The 25,449-nt window shown below is 45.3% G+C and overlaps 1 protein-coding gene across 10 annotated transcripts in view; it reads left to right on the plus strand.

The window, feature by feature from the left end:
* The window catches only part of KIAA1217 (KIAA1217 ortholog), a 302,038-nt gene that overhangs the window by 135,289 nt on the left and 141,300 nt on the right, over positions 1 to 25,449 (plus strand). For all 10 annotated transcript variants that reach the window (XM_049624709.1, XM_049624710.1, XM_049624700.1 and 7 more), the window contains one exon: positions 24,036 to 24,234. In XM_049624709.1, coding sequence (XP_049480666.1) covers positions 24,036 to 24,234 — 199 coding nt within the window. The remainder of the gene's footprint in view (positions 1 to 24,035; positions 24,235 to 25,449) is intronic.

Here is a 25,449-nt window from a genome sequence, read left to right on the forward strand (position 1 = left end):
CTGATGAGGGCCGGTGGGTTGGCTGAGCCCAGTCCGTGGAGCTCAGCATACCTACAACAGCATAGAACTAGAGATCAAAGCCGCAATTACCTTGAGGTCAGGAGAGGTCGCAGCTCCACAGGCAGGTGGACCTTAGGGCCTCCAGTCAGCAAGTCTCCCAGTCCAGACCCCCAGCTGGAGATGGGGGTGCCAACATCCACCACCGTGATTTTTCTCTGCTCCTGGATTGAGGTGTTGAAGGTCCATCCCTGGAGTGGACAGAGCCAGACCTCATGCTTTAGCAGCAAAGCATTCTAGGAACTCTGGTCCATGTGTGCATGCCTCCAGCTCCCTCTCCATCATAAAAACACTACTGCACTGTTATTATTAGAGTTTTACACTCAACAGTGCTTTTGTCTGATTTACCTCATTCACGCTTCTTGGTGACGTTGTGAGGTAGGCAAGATGGTCGTTGCCATCTTGGAAAGGGGAAAGTGAGACTTAGTGGTTTAACGGATCCAATTCAAAGCCTAATGTCAGCTTAAGTCATTTATTCAGAGGACAACAGTGAATGAGTGCTGAACGTCTTCCCACCTGCTCCTGGAGCTACACGCTAGACCTTCCTCAGTAACGACTGTGTGTGGAGCACTCTGGTGTGGCCAAGGACGTTAGGAGGCAATATGCTTTTGGAGAACCCACAGCTAAGATCTGCCATAGAGGTTGAATCTAACTCTGCGTTTTATACATCAGGAATTGAGGACCAGACAGATGTCTAAGTTACACTGAATGCTCAGCAAAGCCTGTAGAACCCACATTCCAACTCTTTGCCCAGTGCTCTCTGGACCGCTGAGCCTCACGTCTCCCTCATAGAACAGCATTGGCCATTATTCCATAGATATCGCATTTATATCACCGCCAACCATTATGGAAACTTCTAGAATAGATGTTGTGTGAAAAGGCCAGCATTTCCCCATCTTAGGTAGGGGAAGACGAGATGCTCAGAGGCATCCTTCTGCTGGTCTGGTTCCCCTTGCTTATGGGGGAAGTTTGTCGAGATCTAAGAGATTCTGGCCTCTGACTGTTTTCTCTGGGAGAACAGGGAGAATCAGAAATGCGGTGCCTTCCCGAATGGTTTCTAAATGATCCCATTTTTTATCCTACTTTCCCCCCTGTTAAAATTCTTACCTTGAGTTACGTCTCAAGTGCAAGAAGGCTGCTTCCAAAGCAAGGCCCGGTCAGAAGATGGCCTGACAGAGCCAAGGGTCAGCTGGAACAAGGATGAAATGTATTACAGAGGTTTGGCATAATGAGGGAGAAATAGAAATCTGGAGTTCAGAAGCTCTCTTTTTCTTAGGAGCTTTGAGTCTTTTTTGTGTTTAGTATTCCAGGGGAGAAGGGTTTGGTGGAAATTGAAGGGAAATGCTGCCAGACAGAAATTCCATATCAGATAGACGTTTGCCTCCTTTCAAGAAGGTGTGAGAGTAGCCATGAAGCCTTAAGGCATGGGGGAGTCAGAGTGATGGGTTGGAATGCTCTCGATGGAGCATGAGCAGTGGCTGGGGATAGACCTGCAGGTTGGCTGGGGAGGCTGATGTGAGCGTTGGGTGAGTTTCTGGGCCAACTCCTTGCGCCTGAACCCCTCAGACCTGAGGTAGTTTACAGACCAGGAGGTGAGCCCTCAAGGCAAGCAGACTGCCAAAGTCAAGGCTCCCCAAACACCAATGCCTCCTTCACCGCCTTTCTATTCATTCTGGAAGTGAAGTCAGCACTGGAGACATCCCCGCCTTTCTGGTGCTTAAATGGGGGGCGAGGGGGCACAGAGAAGAAACAAGCAAGTAAGTGATATATCTAGTCTATCAGGTGGCATTTAAGTGCTGTGGAAGAAAACCAGGCAGAATTCTCAAGGAACTGGTCGTCCTGATGTCCATAGATTGTGTGTAGGGGGCAGTTCCAAGATATTTGTCACCCTTGTGGAGCTGACCTGGGGTAACTCTTCTCAGCCATTTTATATAACACTATGCAGGGCACTTCATTTCCATTTTTTTCTTTGTTCAGCAGCAATGTGGAGGAAAGACCTCTGAATAAAGCCCTTTGAGATCTGTTAATGAGCCAACAGTCTCTTATACTAGGTAGTCGATGCATTTGTGTATCTTATTGCGAGCCAGCATTCCGTTGTATGCAGAAAGAGACGAATGTATTTGGTTTTGGTTTTGGGTGTTTTAAACATCAGACTCCTTACTTCCATTGGAGTCATGACAACACAAGCACAGAGGCGTTCAGACGCTTCCCTTGGCCACAGATGAGCTCAGGCTCTTATTACGCCAGGTACTGCGTTTTTAAATTTTTTTTTTTAACCTTTATTTTATTTTTGAGACAGAGAGAGACAGAGCATGAACGGGGGAGGGGCAGAGAGAGAGGGAGACACAGAATCGGAAGCAGACTCCAGGTTCTGAGCCATCAGCCCAGAGCCCGACGCGGGGCTCGAACCCACGGACCGCGAGATCGTGACCTGAGCCGAAGTCGGACGCTTAACCGACTGAGCCACCCAGGCGCCCGGTACTGCGTTTTTATATGCTAGGCACAGATTTAGCATTTTTTCATAAACTATCTCATTTCACACAGCAAAACAGTAACACAAATATTATTATTACTATCTTTACTACTTTAAGGACGAGGAAATGGGGCACCTGGGTGGCTCGGTCGGTTAAGTATCCGACTCTTGGTTTCAGCTCAGGTCATGATCTCACAGTTCATGGGTTAGAGCCGCGTGCCGAAGCCTGCTTGGGATTCTGTCTGTCCCTTTCTCTCTGTGCCTCCCCTGCTCACTTTCTCTGTTTCTCTCTCTCTCAAAATAAATAAATAAACTTTAAAAAATTAAAAAAAAAGAAAAGATGAGGAAACAACACATGACACATGATAAAGGCAGCATTTCCAGGGTAAAGAGCCCAAGGTCTGAGATGTTAGGAGTTGAACTGGAGGCTCAAACCACTTATATCTTTCCAAGAGTGATACCCCCCAATCACTGTCCTAAGTTCACTGTAGAATTACTTGGAATTCTTAGGAGATTCGGAATTCCTAGGATTTTTGCCCTGAATCTTTTTCTTTTTGAGATGTGGCAGCTTTTTTTGTTTTGTTTTGTCCGTTTACCCTTGAGAGTCCCTGAGACTTTATCCTGTATTTTAAGTTTATCGTTAATCAATTATAAAACTGAACATGACTCACAAAGTCTCACAAAGCCTACCTAATTTTATCCCATCTTTAATGTTTTAAACATTTTTAGAAAAGAATTATGTTACAATTGGGTCTCTCAGTTGAGTAACTTTTTTTTGTTTGTTTTTACCCCAAATAACCTGAAATTATGTTGGTCTCCAAGTTACTGATAGAACTGTGTGTCCTTAGGATCAAATTACTTCTAAGATGATTTCCGCAACATTTGCTATTGTTGTGTTCTTTAGTTTTGTGTTATGGGGGCTACTGATTTTCATTTGTTCAATAGCAGCTTCATTAAATCTATTAGATTTGCAGAAATCAACTCTTTCTGCTGTCATTGGTGTTAATGACACAAATGGTCGCCCCATTTTAGTTTTCCAGACTGGGTACCTCCAGCCAAAGTGAGCTGTCTAAGGGACTCTGAGGCATTTTGAAGGGATGAAGGTGGGCTCAAAGCCATCAGTGTGGAGTATGTCTTGCTTCCTCTCAAGTTCGGGATTTCAGCTGCTTCCTTCCATCAGGCCAGAGGCTGCATTTATTGTACTCGTTAAGTTCGCGGCGCCCCCTCGTGGTGCAACTGATACATAGTCAAGGTGAAAAAACAAAATGTTGGCAAGCTTACAAATGATAAAAAAAAAAAAAAGGCTGTGCATTTAAATAGGATCTTATTGTTCTTCCCATTTTTAAGGCTGTCAAATGTGTAAAATCTTGTTTTCCGATTTTGGTTTAAATTCATCTGTAGCTGTTTATATCATATTCAGTGCTTCATTTTGGGGAGGGAAAAACAAATCAGAAAAGCAAGCTCAAATCCCAAATCCCCCACAAGTTCAAAAATATATATATACATATTTTTTTAACGTAAGAGTAATACATGTGCATTCTGGAAATACTGGAAAGAACAGATAAAGAGCAAAAGAATCACTTATGATCTCACAACCCACATGGATTAACATTGGGTTAAATGTTCACACACCCATTATATGTGTGACCTTCATTCTGTGTTGTTACAGAGTCTGCTTCTTCATCATTGTTAGTAGTTGCTTAGTTTGGTGGGTTCCATTGCGTACCTGCTTGTGGATTATTATAGATTATAGATTTCCTTAAAGTCAGTTGCTCAAAATAGAATGGCTGAATCGAAAGGATATGCAAAATTTTAAGGCATTAGATACGTACTTCCTAGTTATTGTAAGTAAAGCATCTTCTGGGGAATGCAGGTTTTTTTTTAAATAAACGTTTCAAGTTCCTAGCATTTGCCTTCTTACTCTGTGCCAGGAATTGTGTCTCTTGGTTTCCGTGCCTCGATCCCACTTGATCCTTATAACAACTATGTGAAGTAAATACTGTTATTGTTCTCGCTTTCCAGATAAGGAATGTCAGGCTTACAGGAATTAAATAGCTGCTATGTGTTTCCAAGAGCAGGAAGACAGAAGGCTTTCAGAAATTGGATCAGAATAGCACTTTGCATCCCTTGAATCTGGAACTAAGTGGAAACTAATACTGATAATTCTCCATTGGTAAAATAAAGAACAAGGGTGTTGGCAATAAGAGAGGAGGAAGAGGAAATACGGGTCTGTAAATTTAGAAACATGATGAAAATTCTAAGTTAAGACTCTGGCAATTAGATCTTCTTGTTAGAAGAAGGTACAGTGGACAACTCCGTGATTACTGTATAATTACAAACTCTGGGGAACCCCTAATATGGACGTGTTTTCGCTAGATCTTGTCATTTTTTTTCATGAATACATTTTTTTTGACCACAATAGTCTTCAGACTGCTTCAATTACTCCTAAATAGTCAAAAGTTGACTAGAAGGAAAGTGTATCATAAAATCTTCCATTTCTGGATAAAACCAGAACCTTTTGCGAGCTTTTCGATTTTGGCAAATCTCCAAAGTTCCTTATGGTTTTTCTCTCACTGTTACTCGCTAGGGACCTACATTTGCCTTTTATGACTGTCACCCATATTCTTCTCTTTTCGTATTCTTATGTAATTATCTTTATTCTAGAAAGCTCAGGAAGATACAGAGCAAAAGAAAGAGAATGAATAGTGCTCATCATTCAGGCTGTTAGAAATACTGTGTGTGTTGTTCATTTTTGGTTCTCTTTGTCATTACTCAATATTTACTATTCCTGATCTGCCCTTCTCAGGCTCACCAGCACTGTCTTTATTCTTGAGGAAGAGATTTTGAACCTCTTTCTCTTCCTGCTGCATTTAGCCTTTCAAAGACATCTTGAGCACCAGTTAGTGGAACAGCCACCTGTGTCGTTTCCCTTGACCATTTTCCTCTTATGATGCCATCGGATTTATTAGGAATCTTTGAAATACTCAAAATTTCCTTCTGTTTAATTTTTATGGCATTATCATGATGCAGCTACAGCTGTTTCCTTGAGGTCGTGGGCCTTGCCGTTACATTCCCTTATCTTGATGTGGCCTCGTGATGTCCGTCAACTACTGATCGCCATTATAATTCTCTGAAGTGACTCGGAGATGCTCCTTCCCCACCCACACTGATTTTTTTTTTTTAGGAACAATTTTCTGTTTTATGGTCAAATCTATAAATCAGACTTCTAAGTTCTACACACTTGGTTTAACCGGAGTATGTGAGTGGCCTAATAAAATCCCATTCTCCTTCTACACTTCCTTCTGCAGGGCTCAGAACCTATAGAGCCCGAAACATTTTGCACACGTATGGAACCTGCTGAAAAGTGAGGAGGTTTTCTGTGAGTTGAATTTTGTAATCCCGAGGAAATGGATGTCATTAGAGAGCTCGAGTTCCTGCAGACCCAATTCCTGGAACCCCTTCTGCGTGGGAGCCACCGACCGCATCTTTGAAGAAAGGCCTCCTGCCTCTCTGGCACCCCAGGGTCCTTTCCTGCTCTGATGCAGGACGGCTCTCCCAGCTTCTGTGTTTCCTCGACCTCGGGCGGTAAGGGCAAGAAAGGATGACCAGCAGAGTCGGTACTTGCTCGAAGTTGGAAGCCTTTGACCACTCCTGTGTTTGTCCCCCTACGTTCTTGGATTACAGACAGTCCTTGCCTAAAGCAGCTGCTTTAGCGACTTTCTTTGTCCCCCTTTTGTCCAAGTATTGTATTATTATTGTTGCAGGTCCCTCTGCTGAGAGCCCTCCTTCAGAGAGAGGCTGGGGTCTCTGCCCTCCTGGCAGCCACGTTGTTGGGGAACAGGTCTCCCCTCCCCCCTCTTGTTCTCCATCCACGCTGTGCGAGGCTGGCTCTCTCTCGGGTTCTCTGCCCTCAGCCCATTTTATTTCCCATCTCCTTCGGATGCAAGTTCTGGTTTTCTGCACCCTTTTCTCCTTGCTTGTGCATAGCAGCTCTTCAAATCTATCATCCTGTTTTTATCTTGCACTTTTATTTATCATGCACCTACGGGGCTTTAGTATTTGTGATCTGCTTCAGATTTCTTTCGTAGTTGATGAAGCCTGTAAAGAATCAGAAGCCCTACAGCAACCCTCACCTTTCTAGGGAGAATATATTCACCTAGGAAAGGGCTTTTATGAGGTCAGTCTGGCTAATAGCTCTTCTAATGGTGTCACTCTCCTGTTCTCTTAAAAGTCCCTTTGAGTTCTTTGCCTCCCCCCCCCCCCCCTTCTGAATGCATTCTGGATAGACCATTTTAAGTACAGTTCTTGCCTAGAGACCTGTCTTTTGGCTTTGGGATGTAGCCCTCTGTATTCAAACGTTCTTTTCCTTGTAGGGATTTGTGTCTGATATGTGTGAAACCAGCTTGTAAATAATATAAAATTAGTGAGAAATAAAAGAAATACACATATATACATCTTATCTCTGTATCTATAATGGTGGTATGGACCGCAGATACCATATAATTCAATTATGACGATGTTTAGAGGCGTGTATATTTTGGTCATATTCATATGGATACATCCGTGTGCACATGCAGTAATTGTAACAAGCGGGTGTCGAGCCAGGACATCTCACTGGCCGATTTTTTTTTTGTTTTTTTTACTTTTTCTTTTTAATTGTGGTAAAATACACGTGACACAAAGTTTACCACCTTAACCACTTTTTTTTTAAGTTTTGTTTATTTTGAGAGAGAGAGAGAGAGAGAGAGAGAGTGTGTGTGTGTGTGTGTTTGAGAGAGAGAGAGAGAGAGTGGGAGAGAGACAGCATGAGCGGGGCAGGGGCAGAGAGAGAGGGAGACCGAGAATCCCAAGCAGGCTCCAGGCTGTCAGCCCAGAGCCCGACGCAGGGTTTGAACTCCCGAAACTGCGAGATCATGACCTGAGCTGAAACTATGAGTCGGGCGTTCAACCGACTGAGCCACCCAGGGACCCCCGTCTTAACCAGTTCAGTGGTGTTAGGTGCGTGTTGTGCAACCAGCCCCCAGCACTCTTCGTTTTGCAAAACTGAAACTCTGTCCACGTCAAACAGCACCTTCCCATCCCCCTCTCCTCCCAGCCACTGACACCTGTCATCCTACTTTGTATCACTGAATTGACTACTCTGGGTACCTCACGTAAGCGACTCTTACAGCGTTTGTCTTTTTGTGTGCGGATTATGTTACTTCCTATAATGTTCTCAAGGCTCCTGCATGTTGTAGCGTGTGTCTGAATTTCTTCCCTTTCTGAGGCCTGATAATATTCATTGCACATACACACCGTGTTTTGTTTATCCGCTCATCTGTTGGTGGACCCTTGCTTCCACTTGGGCCTGTTGTGAATAATGCTGCTGGGAACGCGGGAGTCAGATATTTCTTTGAGACCCTGCTTTCAGTTCTCACTGGCTGATTCTGGATTCAGGAGTGAGTCATCTGCTCATGAGGATTATGGAAATTTTCATTTTTAGAAAGACAAAAAGGTATTTCCACCGTGATTATTTAAAAAACGAAGTTGTCTGGGGGGGTGCCTGGGTGGCTCAGTCGGTTGAGCGTCTCACCTTGGCTCAGGTCATGATCTCGCAGTTTGTGAGTTCAAGCCCCACTTCGGGCTCTGCGCTGACAGCTCGGAGCTGGAGCCTGCTTCGGATTCCGTGTCTCCCTCTCTCTCCACCCCTGCCCTGCTCGCACTCTGTCTCTCGCTCTCTCAAAAATAAATAGACATAAAGTCCAAAAATTGATCAGGGGATCGGTGAGAATTGAAATATTTACATACTGGCACAGGAAGCATAATAAACTGAAGACACACACTCCAGGGTCACCCAGATTTCAGGGACAGAATTTGTTCCCTCAGCTGTGATCCTGATCTTCTGTTCCTGCAAGTATTCACATTGGGTGTGATCATGAAAGTCTTGTCATCCTGCATGGCAGAGCCCAGGTGCAGAGCACTGAGCTCACAAGCCAGTCTTGAGAGAAGCCCAGTGGCCATTCCCAATCAAGATGGCAGGCAGGGCTCACCACCAAACTGCACTCAGACTAGGAAGGGTATTTCAATCTGGTTTGGCAACTCTCGTAGCTTCCCTGCAGCCTTGGGAGACAATTGGCCAATGTGACATATTCTCAGATGACGCGGTGAATTTAGATAGGCTTGTGGCAAGATGTTTTAGGGGAAACTCGTTGCCAGGCGAGGCTGGCTTTTGCCATTTCTTTCTAGAACGTAAGGATGGGACTGTCACTGTTTTCTCCTTCCTTGAGGGGGACAGGGGTTAACTGCTACATTTACATCGTGAACAAATAGATGGTCGGTCCATTTTGGTCAGCCTATTCTTTTTTCTCATCATGTTTTCACCCCTTTTCTTTTCTATCTTTTTTTTCTCCTTTTCTCCTGTTATACAGGCTTTGCAGTGCATGCTGATCTCTCTTCAGGCAGAACTTGACATTCAAAGGTACTTGATGAAAATTGAATCATCTCAGCGAGTTAGTACTCCTTTTCTTTCTCTGCATTGAGTTGCACCTCACCTCCTGCCTTTTTATTCCGTTGCGTGTGGCTTTCTAATCGGCATCAGCCACTAAACCAGATGGGCTGTATACTTTTTCCCTGTCTCCCCCAAGCCCCGATTTAAACCCATCAAAGCCAAATGCTTGCAGCATTCTGAAACACGCGCGTGTCTTTCTGTGTTAACTGTGAGAGTTAATATGAAGGTGCACGCTAACTGCATGCCTGCTTCGAAATACTTCGTTTGCTTTCCACACACTGAGTTGCGGAGCCGGCAGGAATGTGGAGGCGAGTCAGAGATGGGGCAGCCATCTGAAAAGTGGGGCTCTGCGGCAAGCCTCCCTCCTCGCCGCCTTGCTCGAGGCAGAGTAGTCGTGGACGTCCGACAGAAACCACGTCATTCTGATAACCTCAGAGCACCGTGGCTCTTCCTTCACTCGGCCCCAGGACACCTGGTGCTGGCTCCTGATGGTGTTACTGACGTGCATGTTAATAACAAGACGTGAGAGCAACAGACACATGAATACAGGACTTACTCTGGGCCAGCCACCCTTCTAAGTGCTTTAAAAGTATTAGTTTCTCACAGCAACCCATGGGGTGGATGTACTGTGGTCCTCGTTTTACAAATGGGGAAACCGAGGCACAGAGACGTTACATTACTTGACCAAGACCACATAGTCGTGATAAGTAATGGGGTTGGCGTTGGACCCCAGGCCGTCTGGCCCCAGAGTCGGTGTTCAGCATGTTACTTATTTACCCACAGTCCTCGGTGCCCTCTGTGTCCAAACGGGGCAGTTTGGAACATGAAAATTGGAAAGGGTGGGGAGAGTTTCCAGCTCTTGGATACCTGGCTGGGTGCTGGGCGCTGTGCCCACAGACCTCTCTCACATTGCCACCCACGTCCTTTGTGTCCCTCCAGACGCGTGGCCTATTTCTTTCTCGTCTCCTGAGCATGTGCAGGCCAGAAGTGTTTGCTCTTTACCATGAGGGCTTGAACCGTGAGGTTTAGGAAGCCCCCGGCAGACTGGCCTTTGTACAGAGGTGGTCTCTTTCCCATTGGTCAGTCTTCAGTGACCACACTGACCTCTTTCCCTTTCCTTTCCTTTTATTTTTTTTATTTTTAAAGTTTATTTATTTTTGAGAGAGAGAGAGAGCACGTGTGCGCAACCCAGGGAGGGGCAGAGAGAGCGGGAGAGAGAGAATCCCAAGCAGACTCCACCTTGTCAGTGCAGAGCCAGACTCGGGGCTCGGGCTCACGAACCTCGACGTGGAGACCTGAGCCCAAACCAAGAGTCAAGCCCTTAGCCCACGGAGCCACCCAGGGGCCCCTGCCTTTCCTTTTTTAATAACTGGTCTCACTGGTCTTTTTGGGGGGTAACAAGCTCAAACTGGAAAGTTTGTCCCCAAGGGGACATTCAAGTAAAAGTTCGGCCAGACTTGCTACAGAGAATCATCGCCCCTCCCCCCACGGTCTCACTTACGATGGGGTGTTTACCTCTAATTTTTTCCCATGCTGCTTAATCATTTTCATGTTTCTGTAATTTCACGTTTCTATAATTCTGTAATTTCTATAATTCATTTAAAATGGAGCTTAATTATTTCCTTGCACACGTGTCATGCGCTGAACAGGAGGGCAGGAAAGGAGAAAAATGTCACGCATGGCTTCTCCCTACAATTTAAAATCTGCCGCCATTTTAACTGTTCCTGTCTTCTTGCAGAATAGAGATTTAGCTTCATAATGTGGGATTCTCCATCATAAATTGTGCAGTGTTTGGGGTCCCTGCACTGCTGTCTTTCCTTATGCTTGGAAGAAATTCTCAGCACTGACTTTTTTTTTTTTTTTTTGGATATATCAACCAGTAATGGGATATTTGGAAGTCGTTTTGAGGGATTATTTTTTGAAAAGCATTTATACACAAGTTACAATGACAGTGGTGTATTTTGGAGGAACGGGATGTAATAAGGTTGGAAATTGATATTCTTCCTCCTTTTTGGTTAAAGGAGTAACGCTCAGCCTCGGAAGATGTCACGTCCTCTGGTTTGAAATTGGAAGTAACCATTTACTCATGTCAGGTGGGGTGGACACAGAGAGAGGGTGGTTGTATTCTCTTCTCTCACATAGGACCCCCCAAGCCGAGGGACCCCCACTGGATAGCTGGGAGCCCAGCCATCTAGAACCGCCCTCAAGAGAGCAGCTCTCCACAAGGGTAGCTAGATGCTTTCTATCATTTATAGTTGACAACTTCCTGAGCATTTTTTTCGGTGACTCCTCACCACATCTATATCAAGTAGATATTTTGATTATTTTGTAGAAGTGAGAATGAAGGTTCCAGAGAGCCTTCACCTGGGGTCACATTGCCAGTGCACGGCCAGATTGGAATCTGCATTCTGTAAGAACCGTGTGGTAAAGAGGAAAGTGCTTTCATTCTAAATCTTGTCCTCCGTGTTCCCAGACCCTGATGTTCTTTCTTATAGTGGCTCTAGAGGGGAAAAGAACCTTTACCCTGAAATTGTCAGAACTTTCACATTTATTTTTGCATTTGAAAAACATTCCAGTGACATTGGGAGGGTGGCTGGTGGTGGTGATGGGTGTGTGTGTTTGAGTTGGAAAGTATCAGCAGATCCTACTTTCAAGAAGTCTGAAGAGGGTCTGGCCACAAGCACGGAAGGCATGGCCGCCTCCAATACCCCAGTGTCCCGCCTGGCCCAGCTCCCTGTGGCCTTCCTCACTGCAGGGGGACTGGGGACACCTTCAGATCTCCCAGGATAAGTAAGTCAAAGGAGGGGCCTCTGCTCACAAGGAAAGCCTCTCGTTTCACTACAATGTGGTTCAGCTCTAGGGGGCCCCACGTCCTCTCCAGAAAGGACTGCAGCCTGGGCCGTGAGGATGAATTCACAAATGGCTTTGTTAGGAGGCCTTCTACAGGGCATATTTAGCATTCCTTGTTAGGCTGGTTGTATTTGACTTGAAATTTCAAAGCCCCCTGGCAGGCCCTTGCTTTTCATCACCCATAATAACAGCAGCCCTCACTCAGACACCTTTTATCCTGAAACCTTTGAAGTGCATTGCTAGCTCTCTGAATTGTAAAGGCATCTGTCCCTGCTTTGCTCAGACTTCTCCCAGTGAGGACAGTGGGAGCCCAAGCCTGTGACACTTACTTGTTTATAATGCACATCTTCTTGTTTCAAAATACAGGAGGGGAAAGAGAGAGAGAGAGAGAGAGAGAGAGAGAGAGAGAAATAATGAGTGATTGATTCCAGGCAGCTTGCAGTCAAGAGACATCCACTCACGTGGATAAACTAAAAAATCTGAAGGCAAAATCTCAGAGGAGGTGGAGACAAATTTAGGACTATAGCTAACTGTGATTGGCTTGACCATTAACTTCAGGGTCAGCCTTTCTGATAGATTCGACATTTTACATACATTCTACATACTTCCCGTTATAGCACAGAGGAACACTTATTAACTGCTTCACGAGGGGAAGTCGTTTTCCTTGTGTTACACTCCACAAGTGCCATTGTTTTGCTCTTGCCTTCTGAAAAGGGACATCCATCCCCATAACAGACAGGGTGCACGAAGAAACAGCGTGTTCCTCGCCTGGCCTTTTCGTGTGTATCAACTCCTTCAAGAGGAAAACACAACACTAAAGAGAACTAACTGCAGGAGTGTGTGTCTGAGGGGGGGGAGGGGATCTGAGTTAACGAGATCCAGATTTGGAACTCGCTGATGGTATAACTTGGTAACCCCGTGGAAGAATGCTAAAAGACAGAGGGAGTCAAGCTAGGCCTTATCTTCTTTCCAAAGTCTTTGTCTCATTGCGGCTTGGGAGGGAAGTCGGAGAACAGCCGGTTCAAGGTGCTGTTTCAGAAGCGAGGCCTGTGTCCTATTACAGGTAGGACACCAGGCGGGCAGGTGGCGGGTTGGCATCTAATCCTGAAAGTGGGAGAGGCCGCCCTGCAAGCTGACCTGGGGAGGGGCCCAGGGCGCATCTGCTCCTTTAGGCACAAGCCTCGCAAAGGGAAAAATTGAGAATCATATCATCTACATACTACGAAGGGGTTGAAACATAGAAAATATTCAACAGACTGTAAAAAAGAAAAATTGCTAAAGTTCCCAATTTACCTGGAGTCAAATTTTAAGAGCCCTTGGGGCGCCTGGGTGGCTCAGTCGGTTAAGCATCCGGCTGCGGCTCAGGTCACGATCTCACATTCCGTGGGTTCGAGCCCCGCGTCAGGCTCTGTGCTGACAGCTCAGAGCCTGGAGCCTGTTTCAGATTCTATGTCTCCCTCTTCCTCTGACCCTCCCCTGTTCATGCTCTCTCTCTCTGTCTCAAAAATAAATAAATGTTAACAAAAAAATTAAAAAAAAATTTTTTTTAAGAGTCCTAAAGTTAAGTTATAGTAATGGAGGCAGAACTGCAGATGGGAGGGGGGAGAAAAAGAACTACGGATGCAAGAATCATGTCTCCTTAAAAGGTAAAGTGCATTATCCGCAAGTCCAAAAAATAACGGATGGCTTTTGGCTCTTCTTTCTTAGCTGTAATCTTTTTTGGACGTGGACGTCCACCCAATTCTGGATTCCTGCAGAATTTTGCATGGCATGAAAATGAAAATGTGTCTTCTTCGTTCCTGTGTTTTCCCCATGCATTTGAGTCCTCATGTCAGGGGCCATTTTAAGGATGAGTCCTTTTACCTGGAATCTAATCGTAAGGATTACACATGAGAAGACAGGCGTGGGTTTGAGTATCTTCAGGTCACCATAGACAAGAATCTTTCTGGCTTCTAAATGTTTTGTGAGACAGTCTTCCCTTCCCCTGATCTGCTCTTTAAAAATATCATGCTTAGGGGCGTCTGGGTGGCTCAGTCGGTTAAGTGTCCGACGTCGGCTCAGGTCTGATCTCACAGTTCACAGGTCTGAGCCCCGCATCAGGCTCTGTGCTGACAGCTCAGAGCCTGGAGCCTGCTTCGGATTCTGTGTCCCCCCACTCTCTCTCTACCCCTCTCCCGCTCATACTCTGTCTCTCTCTCAAAAATAAACATTAAAATTTTTTAAAAATATCATGCTCATTCTGTAAATCTCTGATTTGCAGAAGGAATTTATTCTCATTTGGGACAAATAAGGAGGAAAGTATGTTACTCAGAATACTACCCTATAGAGAAAACCAATGCTAATATTTGGGGGGTATTGCTTCCATTTCTGAAGTTATAGTTGAAAAAAAAAATCCTTCAAAGACCCTGATGATGACTGTGTAATATTCCATTGTTTGGTTCCATGATACTTTTGTTAGTCAGCCTTCTATGTTACTCTAGGTTTATTTATTCTATTATAGATGTAACATATACAGATTCACTCCCTGACTAGTACAGAAAGTATCACCTTTCTAATTTTTGCAAATCAAACTCATCTGGTGTGACTTCAGCAATTATTGAGAAATTTATTCTTATCACTCGGGGTCATAAATCAGTCCTAAGGAATGCATCTAGTCCCATAAAACTGGGTAAGCTTGGAACCAGTTTCCAACACTGTAAGCATGCCCTACATCCGTCTTCCCCAGTGGGGACACTCCTCGTAAATGGAATCCAGATCTTCATAATTTGAAGAACACCATGGCGGCCACCACCACCACCAATAAAACTAGCATGCTCCAGCTGGTCCTGGATAGTCATTCATCCCCCCTTTTCCTGCCCAATTGGCAACCTTCCTCCTCACCCAGTGGAGGGTGGGAGACACCACCATATTTATTTTCCAAACGCCTTCACCTCCTAAGTCCAATCTAGGGAGAAGGTCTTCCTGTTGGCTTCTGTAGCATAAAGACAATGTTAATAGACCTCCCCCTGGGAAGACCTTAGAACGCAAAGGCTTGGCAATTTTTTTCAGGAAATAAGCGACAGGAGTAGATGTTCCATAATTTTTTTTTTGTTTGTTGCTGACAACTGAGAGGACAAGAGAAGTAATACCTCAAAAGATTCATGTGACACAGAAATAACTTGAAAGAGAGGATCTGTGTAGTGTGGTGCTTCTATAAATAATGAGGAAGCATCCTTTTCGACACCGGCTGTCCTTGTCATTGGTTTCTCGGCATCTGTAGAGGGGGCTTTGCAGGGGGAGAGGTGGGTGGCAGAGGGGTCCCGCGTGGCTCACGTGGCTCAGTGCCGTGCCTGCCTCGCTGAGTGGATGCCTGTGGCCGGCTCTAGACAGGGAGGCAATGGCCAGTGACTCCTTGGCGTCACTGCCCTTTTCATCTTTCTGATCTGATAACGAAGTAACACACACGGCGAAGGAAAATGTGGAGACGTGCTTTGCCCAACTGCTGAGTCGTCTGATTTTACTCCAGACCAAACATCTTTCTGTTTTCACAGGTGAAAATCATGAAAAATGTCTGGGTACCCTTTTGGTGGAAAGAAGGGGGAAGGGGTTGAAATATTACCCTTGAAGAAACAGGGCATAAGCTGAGTTTATCAGGGGTAACTCATCAAAATAAATCCCAGAGAAAACGGGTCCCCTCGGTCCAAGCTGAGGAAGGGAAATACTGATTTTCAGAGCTAAACTTCAGACAGAAGGGACCTCTAAGAATCTCAGGTGTGCACGGTTGCAAGTTGGCGTCAAAGGGGGGCTTGTGCAGATATGCCCTTCCGGTCTCAAGGCCCAGAAGTTCCTGGTTGACTGGAAAGCTGGCACGTGTCCCCGAGCTGCTCTCATGGCACGCGGATATGCACTAAACAGTCAGTTGTGTGTGTGTTTACACCGACAGCAGGACCCTTTAGTGCTTGCACTCACGTTTTCTATTAAAAATAAAAGCTGATTGGGGCGCCTGGGTGGCTCAGTCGGTTACGCGTCCGACTTCAGCCCGGGTCATGATCTCGCGGTCTGTGAGTTCGAGCCCCGCGTCGGGCTCTGTGCTGACTGCTCAGAGCCTGGAGCCTGCTTCGGATTCTGTGTCTCCCTCTCTCTCTGCCCCTCCCCTACTCATGCTCTGTCTCTCTCTGTCTCAGAAATAAATAAACATTAAAAAAATTAAAAACAAAAACAAAAACAAAATAAAAGCTGATTTCTTCTCCTCTAAGTCTTTGGCACCAGACCCACCCAAAACTTTCATAATTGTTATAAAACCAAGCAATTCTGTCTTACGTGTGTATTATAGTTCTCACATCCACCTGACATGTTCTAGAACGCTGGATGTCCTCTGTCTATTCCCCAGCCTGGCCATCAGCAGAAGAATGGCCCTTGAGGAGACAGCGGCTTGGGTTTTGTTTTTCTGGCCCTCAGCCGCAGAAGTTGTGGGAAGTAGCCAAAGAGCCTTGCGGAGACCAGGGCCTGCTGCTTCCAACACGCGCCTGGCCGTGGGTCCCAGGCTTACCTGACGGCAGCAGCCGGGCCACCTGAAGGGAGCCCATGTCGGCCGATGCAGATAACAGCCATCTGGGGTGGGTTTCCGTAAGGATGGAGGCAGGATGGGAGCCAGGTGTCCTCGGCAAGCTCTTGCCGTTCTTCCCATCCCCGGTTCCAAGCCCAGCAGACGCCTTAGAATTTGGAAACAAGGAGGGGCTCCCGGCTGGTTCAGTCAGTGAAGCATGTGACTCTTGATCTCAGGGTCATGGGTTCGGGCCTCCCCATTGGATGTAGATATTAAATAAAAGAATTCGGGGGGGGCACCTAGGTGGCGCAGTCAGTTAAATGTCTGACTTTTGATCTCGGCTCAGGTTATGATCTCACAGTTTGTAAGCTCGAGCCCTGCATCCCCGCTTGGGATTCTGTTTGTCCTTCTCTCTGCCCCTCTCCCTCTCCCTCTTGTTCTCTCTCTCTTTCTCTCTCTCTCTCTCTCTCTGAAAAATAAATAAATACACTTATTAAAATTTTTTTAAAAATAAAGTCATTTGTAAACAAGGAGAGGCAAAGAAGGAAGGCAAGTGATTGTGCTATGGTTTGTAGAAAGGACTCTGTAAGTAGAGAAACTTAAACTTTCCTTAGCGACAGCTCGTTAATTCTCCGGAAGCCAGAGGAACATGGAGTAAGGATGAGAGAGAAAACGAAAGTCTGGGGATGATCCATTGTTGTTAACTTCTAATAGTTTGCACCTTGAATCTTTCACAAGAGTACTTAAAAGCCAGAAAGTTCTCTTCAACTCAAGTCAGAATTTTAACTAGGTTTGAATCAAAAGCTCCCCAAGTACAAGAATTAAAGAGATTAAAGTGTCTGAATGTCGTGATCAAATTAACCAAGTCAGTTAATGAGTCCTGCTGATCCTCGAACAACGCAGGGGTTGGGGAGCCGACCCCCCACGCAGTCAAAGCTGTGTGTATAACTTCTGACTCCCCCAGAACAATCACTAATAGCTTACTATTGACTGGACGCCTTGCCGTTAACGTAAACAGTGAACCCATATTTTGTATATTATATGTGTTATATTCTGTAATCTTACAATACAGTAAGCTAGAGAAAAGAAAATGGTACTGAGGACATCGTAAGGAAAAGAAAATATACTTACAGTATACCAAAAAATCCAGGTATGAGTGGAGTTGCACAGTTGAAACCTATTTTATCCAAAGTCAACTCTATTAGCATAATGAATTATTCCAAATACGTTTGAAATGTCATATTCTGAATTCTCTGTGGAAACTGGGCACTAATTAGGATGATGTAAAACTTCAGGAAGGCAACGTTGAGTTTGGTTTTCAAAATATGACATAATTTGAAGTAACGTGAGTCACCTGGCTGACCAGACGCCTCACCGCTCCTGAAGGTGAACATATTATACAAAGCTACATTTGCAGGTTTCCTTTTCTGGATCTCGGCATTTCAACTTTGACTTCCAGGGGGTCCGAGAAATGGGAATGGAAACCCATCATCAAAGCCTCTAGCTTAAACTTGCCTTTCTCTTTGGCTTTGGTCTCCAAATACAACAGCAGTGCGAAGAATAAGAATAAATTTGATCTCCTCGTACAGCATAATGCTCCTGGTGAACATTTCGGCAAATATTTGTTCATGATGATAAAGTGCAAGTGTGGCAGTCTTTTAAAAATTAATGCTGTGCAACCATGTTGCATGCACTTGGGGAGGAAAGTGTGGAAACCTAAATCCTAGTGCTAGCTAAGCCGCACATTTCTATCAAGCAAGTGCAATCAGGTAAATAATTTGAAGGAAATCTTAGTAAACGAAAGTCTGAATGACAAGGTTTTTGCTTCTTTGTGTAGTGTGTATGTCTAAGTTAGGAAATTTTAAGTGTGTGTGTGTGGTGTTTTTTGTTTTTTGTTTTTTGTTTTTTTTTGAGAGAGAGAGTGAGAGAGAGAGAGAGAGCATGAGCGGGACAGGGGCAGAGAGAGAGGGAGACACAGAATCCGAAGCAGGCTCCAGCTCTGAGCCATCAGCACAGAGCCCAATGCGGGGCTCGAACTCAGGAACCAGGAAGATCATGACCTGAGCCGAAGTCAGATGCTTAACCGACTGAGCCACCCAGGCACCCCTAAGTTACGAGATTTTACTCCTGAAAGGACTCACTACCAACTAGTTCAGCCTCTGGTCTTACAGATGAGAAACTATGACTTAGTTAGGCTAAATACCACCCACTTTTTGGTAGGAGCTGAACTAGAGCCAGCGTCTCCAGACTCCTGGTTAAATGACTTTACCACTGACCGCCAGCTCTGGAATCTTACAGACTTGGTCCCAGTTGCTTCACTTGCTAGTATTTCAGGCAAGTTGTGTAAATGATTTGTTTTCTCAGCGGTAACCAGTATCATGAAGCAGTGAGGGTTTAATGAGATTACCGTGTGTCGATCACAGTGAAGCAGGCATCAATTTGTTAGTCCCTGCTCGCTCCCGTCACCGTTTTCTAGAGGACCATTCTGTGCATGTTGCAGATGAAGCAAAGGGGGGAATCTGCGTGAAGCCTGTCACCCCAGCATCTCTTGGTGATAGAAAGCCCTCTTTGAAGAAGGGAAGACTAGAAAGGCTAAATGGAGTTCAGGTGGCCGGGTTTACACAAACCATCCCTTTGTGCATGACCCCAAAGGACTTCCCATTTGGGTTTGTACGTTTGAGGTCAGCTGGTGCTTTGGGGTAAACGTTTAGAAGGCTGTGATGGAAACAGGGGAGGATGGTTGGTATCATGGGTCTCCATGAAGCAGGGAGGGAAATGCAACCTTCCAAACCCTTGAGTCCTGCTCATATGGCTCACATAACATTTCCACCATCCACTGCTCCACGCGTCTTCCCCAGTGAGGGTCAGCTCTCACTCAGGAGCTTAGGGCAGAGACTCCAAATGCCATGCTATAGACGATGCCTGATGGAGACTTCGCCTGAGCCAAATGGGAATAACTCCCAACGTAAAGACTTCTTTATCAGGCCAAATCTGAAAGCGTGTGAGCATCCTGCCCCCCCTTTTTTGTTACTGAACCTCTCCTTTCTCGTATAATTATAATAGCATACGCAGTGAAAATTTCAATAAGATATATTTGGGTGCCTTTGCAAAGTAACATCTTAGTAACCCTACATCATGCTTTTTAAAGAGATTTTTTAAAAAGAGTTTTTAAAGAGAGTTGACTCTATGAACTACAAAATAATGGGAACCAAACTCTGAAGAGTTTAGCTTTCTCCGTGTCTTATTGCTAATATTGGAAACACGCTAGCATCGTTAACAGCCCAGGCAGGGGAGCTGTTAGAATTGGTCTTTGTCAAGTGATGGCTTGTTGCAAGGCAGAAAGTCATCTCAAACTAGTTTAAGAACCAAAATGGAAATAATTGGAAGGAATTCATGGGAAAGGCCCCCCACAATGTGCTGGAATCAGAAACCGAGATGCCCAGTGGCCCAGATAGATGCTGTCTGTCTTTCAGGTCACGAACATCTCTTGTCTGTTTTCTTGAACAGATCTGCCTCATCCTTTCTCTGCACTCTCCCTGTTTCATATTCCCTGTCGATTTCAGCCATGAGTTCATATGGCCTCACATTTCAAATTCTCATGAGGCACTAATGAAATAGCTCCTGTGTCCCAGGTCTCCATGTTTAAGGGAGAGAATATGATTGGTCCAGCCCAAGTCAGGTGGCTACTACTTGGTCCAATGAGCTGAGACTGGCTGGGAATGGGTGACTCTACACTTAATTGCTCATGCCAGTACATGCTTGAGAGTGAAAGGGCATTTCTACTAATAATCACACTGGGACAACAGGCAAAAGCAGGACTGTCCCCAGGTAGCTGCAATGTCTGTCCATCCTAAGTATGGGACATGGGGCTTCAGGTGCTTATCCACGTGGGCAGGGAAGAATTCCTCAGAGAACAGGGACATCGTTTGGGGGCAGGAACTCTTTCAAAGATTGCTGAGCATCAAGTCAAATAACAAAAGTGAAACTTCTCCATGTGTTCAGTGTTACCAAAGAGGTTAGCAGGAGGCAAAATCCTGCCCCGGGGTTGCCTAGGGAAGGATACAGCTTGGCACTGCACTGCTTTGGACGATGTATCTGTTAGTTCAGTTGAGACAACAGAGCGACATCATGCCTCAGCGTGCGCCCAGGGGAACAAGTCCCTTAAGGGGCCAGCACTTGTCCCACCTTCTCCTGTGTGTCCCCGAGTGCCTAAAGACCTGAGGACACGGGTGCAGGTGCGTGACTCCACTCAGGGCGTCTCTTACCATGTTCACCCACGTTCTTCCTCCTCTCCTGACCCACCCTTGGGTGTCAACAGCTACTCCCCCAAACCCTTTCTGCACTCACAGTTAGTTCTTCTTGCCCAGCTGTTATGTATATATTATCCTTGGCCCCAAAATATCCCTTAAATGCCTTATGATCTCAAGAACCAGAAAGCAGTGCTTCTAACCCCGGGAGCCTAGCCCTGTGTTGCATACAGAGACCCTGTTCCGAATGCTTTTTGACTTTTCTTTTTTCGTATATCCAATCACAGAGTATCTGACACTAGTTAGTGTCAGCAATTTCCATTGTCTTTTCTCTGCACTAAATGATGTCTCAGCAGCGAGCTGGCATCTGGGAGGGGGTACCCTGTGAGGAGATTGCTAATATGCAGTGATAGTTTGCAGTGGGAAAATGAATGGCACAGAAAAAAGAGAGGAAATTTATATTTGGAACTAAGTAGCTGTGTACAGGAAGTTAAAAAAAAAAGATTACCCCTTATATTTCTATTTTTATGCACACTACCACCACGATGACCCTGTACAAGAAATAGAAATTTGATTCTGATTTTCTTCAAGGATTATTCCTTTTTGCAATGGAAAATGACAACTCATCAACTGGACCGTAGCTGCCGTGGGTTGCAGAGATGACCACACGGCAGAGGTCATCGACGTGGCCACGTTGCTTCAAGTAATATTATTTCTTGGCTATTTTGCTAAATCGAATGTGTAGTCTTTTTTTTTTTTTTTTTTTTTAAGTCACAGTGAGGACATCTTACCTTCATATTCTGCTGAGTGTAGCAGCCAGGTAACTACTTCTTTGGAGACCCTACGAATGTATCTAGACCTTGGTGAGCCACACAGTGATTTAAGGAGGATTTTTCTAGTCCAGTAATATTCTCACAGGGTGCCAAAGCCAGATCCCAATCTTTATTACAGAAGCAGACTTTATGGAAAATAAATCTAGGAATAAACCACTTTGGGGGCTTGCGCACAAGAATTAACCCAAAGAGACAATTTCACTGTTAATGGCTGTCCTTTCTGGCAAGTAATCTGCGCTGAGAGTTTCCTGTGGAACACCCAGGTTGATCCTCTCCCGGAAGCCACATTCCACACTTCAGGGAGTGTGCTGATCTTCCCGTTTCCAGTTTTCCTCTGTGGAAAGGTCCTGAGAGGTGTAGCAAGGAGCGAGCGTGTAGATACTGCAAGAGTGCCCCTGCCAAGAGGGGTCTCCTTGTACTTTTAGCAAGAAAGAGGGGAAAGAAACCGATCGTTCTACCCTCACAGGGTTCCCTGGTGTATCTGGCTAGATAATTTTCACCGTACCTTGTTCCAAAAATCACTAAGAGTTTCAAGACAGCCACAGCAGAACAATAAACCAAGCATGGAACCCTATTAAGTGTGGGGTCCTGTGTGGGGCATAGGGTGTCCACCCACGAAGTTGCTCCTGCCTAGAGAGTTAAGTGTCTCGGTGCTTAACTTCAAAATGCAGTGGCAGCCTTGGGAAGTCTTAAAGGAAATTCAAGAATGCAAGTAAACCCCAAAACTAGCTGCTGTGGACTGCCTGTAGCCTGCCACCAGCCCCTCAGCACCTTTGGTATCTGAGTAAGAGAAAACTCACCTACTTGATTAATTCTGATCAGTTTGCCTTCCAGAAGGTGCCTGGAATCATGCGATGCTGGTCACGATGGGCAGTGCGAGAGGGGAAAGCGGAGATGCGTTTATTCAGCCTAATCCCCTACTTTTGCTGACTCCCTTTCTCTGACCTCCACACAATAGCTCCAGTGATCTTCAAAAAAAAATGTATCTGATCCTGGCCCCCTGGCCTCTTGGCCTGCCTAAAATTCCTCTGTGGAGTTCTGGTATCTTAGAATCCGAATGAGCACCCTCACCTTGACTCTGAGGCTCTGCGATCTGATCTCTGCTGGACACCTGCCCCAGCAAGCCTCCAGGGCTTGTCACCTCCTTCTGCGTCGGGGACTTTGCACTTGCTGTCCCCTCCACCTGGAATGCCTCTCCCTCTCTTTATCCCTACCCTCCGGTTTACCCCCTCCTCCCAGCTTACCTCTTTCCTCTTTTTTTTTTTTTTAATGTTTATTTTTGACAGAGAGAGAGCACAAGCGGGGGAGGGGCAGAGAGAGAGAGAGAGAGAGAGAGAGAGAGAGAAACACAGAATCTGAAACAGGCTCCAGGCTCTGAGCTATCAGCACAGAACCTGACACCGGGCTCGAACCCATGGACTGTGAGATTATGACCTGAGCTGAAGTCGGACGCTTAACCGACTGAGTCACCCAGGCGCCCCACAGCTTCCCTCTGTTTTGAGAACACAGTTCTCAAAACAGCAGAGTCTCACCGCACCTTGAATTTGCCTTCGGTGTTGGTCCGCTGACTAGACTGTAAACACCATGAGGGCAGGGGCATGTGGGTTTTGTGCATCATTCTGGCCCAGTACCGAGCACAGTGCCTGGAGCATGGTGGGTACTCGATATATGTCTGTCGGAAAGGTGACTGGATGTACCACATAGTTCATAGTCGATGCTTGGTTACACACTGTCTTGTGTTACCTTTTGCCCTTCACTAATTGTACCAATCAGTTCTCGAACGTTTTGACCCTAGGCAACATGTTGTCTCTTCTTTTCTGCATCTCCCACAATGCTCAGCCAGTAGTCCATGTTCAAGGAATGTTATTGACTAATAGGTTATGGGCATTTTCCACATTAAATTTCCTGCATTGTGGTATAGATAACTAAAAATGCAATTATGTGTCGAGTGTGTGTGTAGGTTGTTATAAACACTTTCTGCTGATTGGCAAGGTCAGTAATAACCAAAGGTAGACACAATCTTACCTATGGGATTTGGGCCTCAAAAGAAGAAATTCAACTGTGATATAAATATCTCCCTCACAATCTGAGTTTACTGATTTTGGAAACAGTCTTGCTGTAAGACTTTGAAAGACTGGCTGTGTTCGGTTTACTGTGGGGTGAGTGCATCATCCATTGAGGCATATTTAAACACGCACAATCCCATCTGTTGTCATAACAACTCTTAGAATTTGGCCAAAGGAATTGATTTGCTATCATTCTTTCCCATGATGTGGCTTGTCTGCAGCTCCTTGCCCAAGGTGGCATCTGTACAGATGAGCAGTGATAAAAATCTTAATGGGATACTTGGGGGCAGTTTTGTTTTTTTTTTTTTTTTTCCAGTAACTTTCACAACTGGTACTTTGACCCACTGGGTTTTCAGTTTTCTGTGTCCAGTCCTTCTATGGAGTTTTTTCCTACCATATTGTTTCCCAGGATCGGCAGACCTTGATGTCATTGCAAATATTTTCAGCATAATTAATAGTCATTTATTTTCCTACTTTCTCTCAACTGCCTTTTGCAGACAAGAAGCCCCAAACTGTCTCACAGTCCTCAACCTCCCAATCTGGGCGACCCTGTCGAGCATTTATCAGAGACGTCTGGTGATTCTTTGGAAGCCATGTCTGAGGGAGAAGTTCCAAGTCCTTTTTCCAGAGGCAGCCGAACTCGAGCGAGTCTCCCGGTGGTGAGGTCAACCAACCAGACGAAAGAAAGATCTCTGGGTAAGCCTCAGTGGGCAGTTTCTGATGCCTTTTTATCACTGCACGTATGTATTTTTATGCTTCTGAGCAACATCCTTGCATCCAAATATTAATTAGATCTCGTTTTGTCATAACACAAGTCCTAGGGAACTTCACTAATTTTGCATCAAGCTGAAGAAACAGCACGTCCAAACTCGGGCTAGGCCCCGTGACTGTTAGTGACAGCCGTAAACACAGGGCTGTTTTTCCCTCCAGCACAGGGGGCGTGTGTTTGGTATCGCTTTTCCTTTCAACAAGCTTTTAGGGAAAGCAGAAGGATTCTATTGTTCTGCCTTTACCAACGATCATTTGCTTCTTTAGATTGGAAATTCACTTTCTATCTTGCTTTGCTTTAGAAGAAGTTTTGGGCCCTTTAACAAAATGTACAGGCCATAAGGATTTAGACCTCTCTGCCCATTTCATAAGCTTAACCTGCCATTTTAAGGTTCCAGGTCAGTACTTGTTTTTGCAGATAGATGAGGTCATGGGGTAAGAGCGGACAGGGACAGAATCAACCCACAAACGGCTGTAGGGCTGGACCCTGCAGAAAATAGCTAAATTATGCCACATAAAACCTAGCAAATACCTTGCTTGAAGGAGAAAAGAGCAGAAAGCTGTGAGGAGGAATCTCGATTTTGTTCCCTTGGTTGCAGAAGATGAGAAAACTGGTTTCAGACATTGTACTGGCTGTCCTTTAAAAGACACCGAACTATTATTATTTGCATTATCAATGCTACTTTTTTACATTAAATTGTGTATAGTTCATCTTAGGTTAATAACGCAGGTTTTATTTTTACAAATTGTATTTGTAATTTTACAAATTACAGAAGAAAATTACAAAACATCTGTTTTTTCTTTTCTTGGTTTGTTTTTTTTTTTTTGAGGTCCCATAGTTAGACAGCAGAAACAGGCCTCCATTTCCTATCAACCTCACATATAGATGAAGGAATGGGCCACATAGGGGGACCCTGGGCCCGGACAGTGTCCAGACGACACAGGCTTCCACACCAGCACGCGGCTAGGGTGCTCCAGTCTGGATGACAGCGCTCCGTGCTTTACCCCCACCGAGTTTATGCCCATCGGGGAGGGGGGATTTCGCTTTTGTGCTTTGCAGGAAATGAGTGAGGTTCAGGTCTCTGTAAAGGTAGCCTGTGCTTTGCAAAATAAAGTGAAGATAAGAAGAAATGCCTGTGCGCC

The sequence above is a fragment of the Panthera uncia genome, chromosome B4 (assembly GCF_023721935.1).
Source record: "Panthera uncia isolate 11264 chromosome B4, Puncia_PCG_1.0, whole genome shotgun sequence".
In the NCBI taxonomy this organism is placed as follows: domain Eukaryota; kingdom Metazoa; phylum Chordata; class Mammalia; order Carnivora; family Felidae; genus Panthera; species Panthera uncia.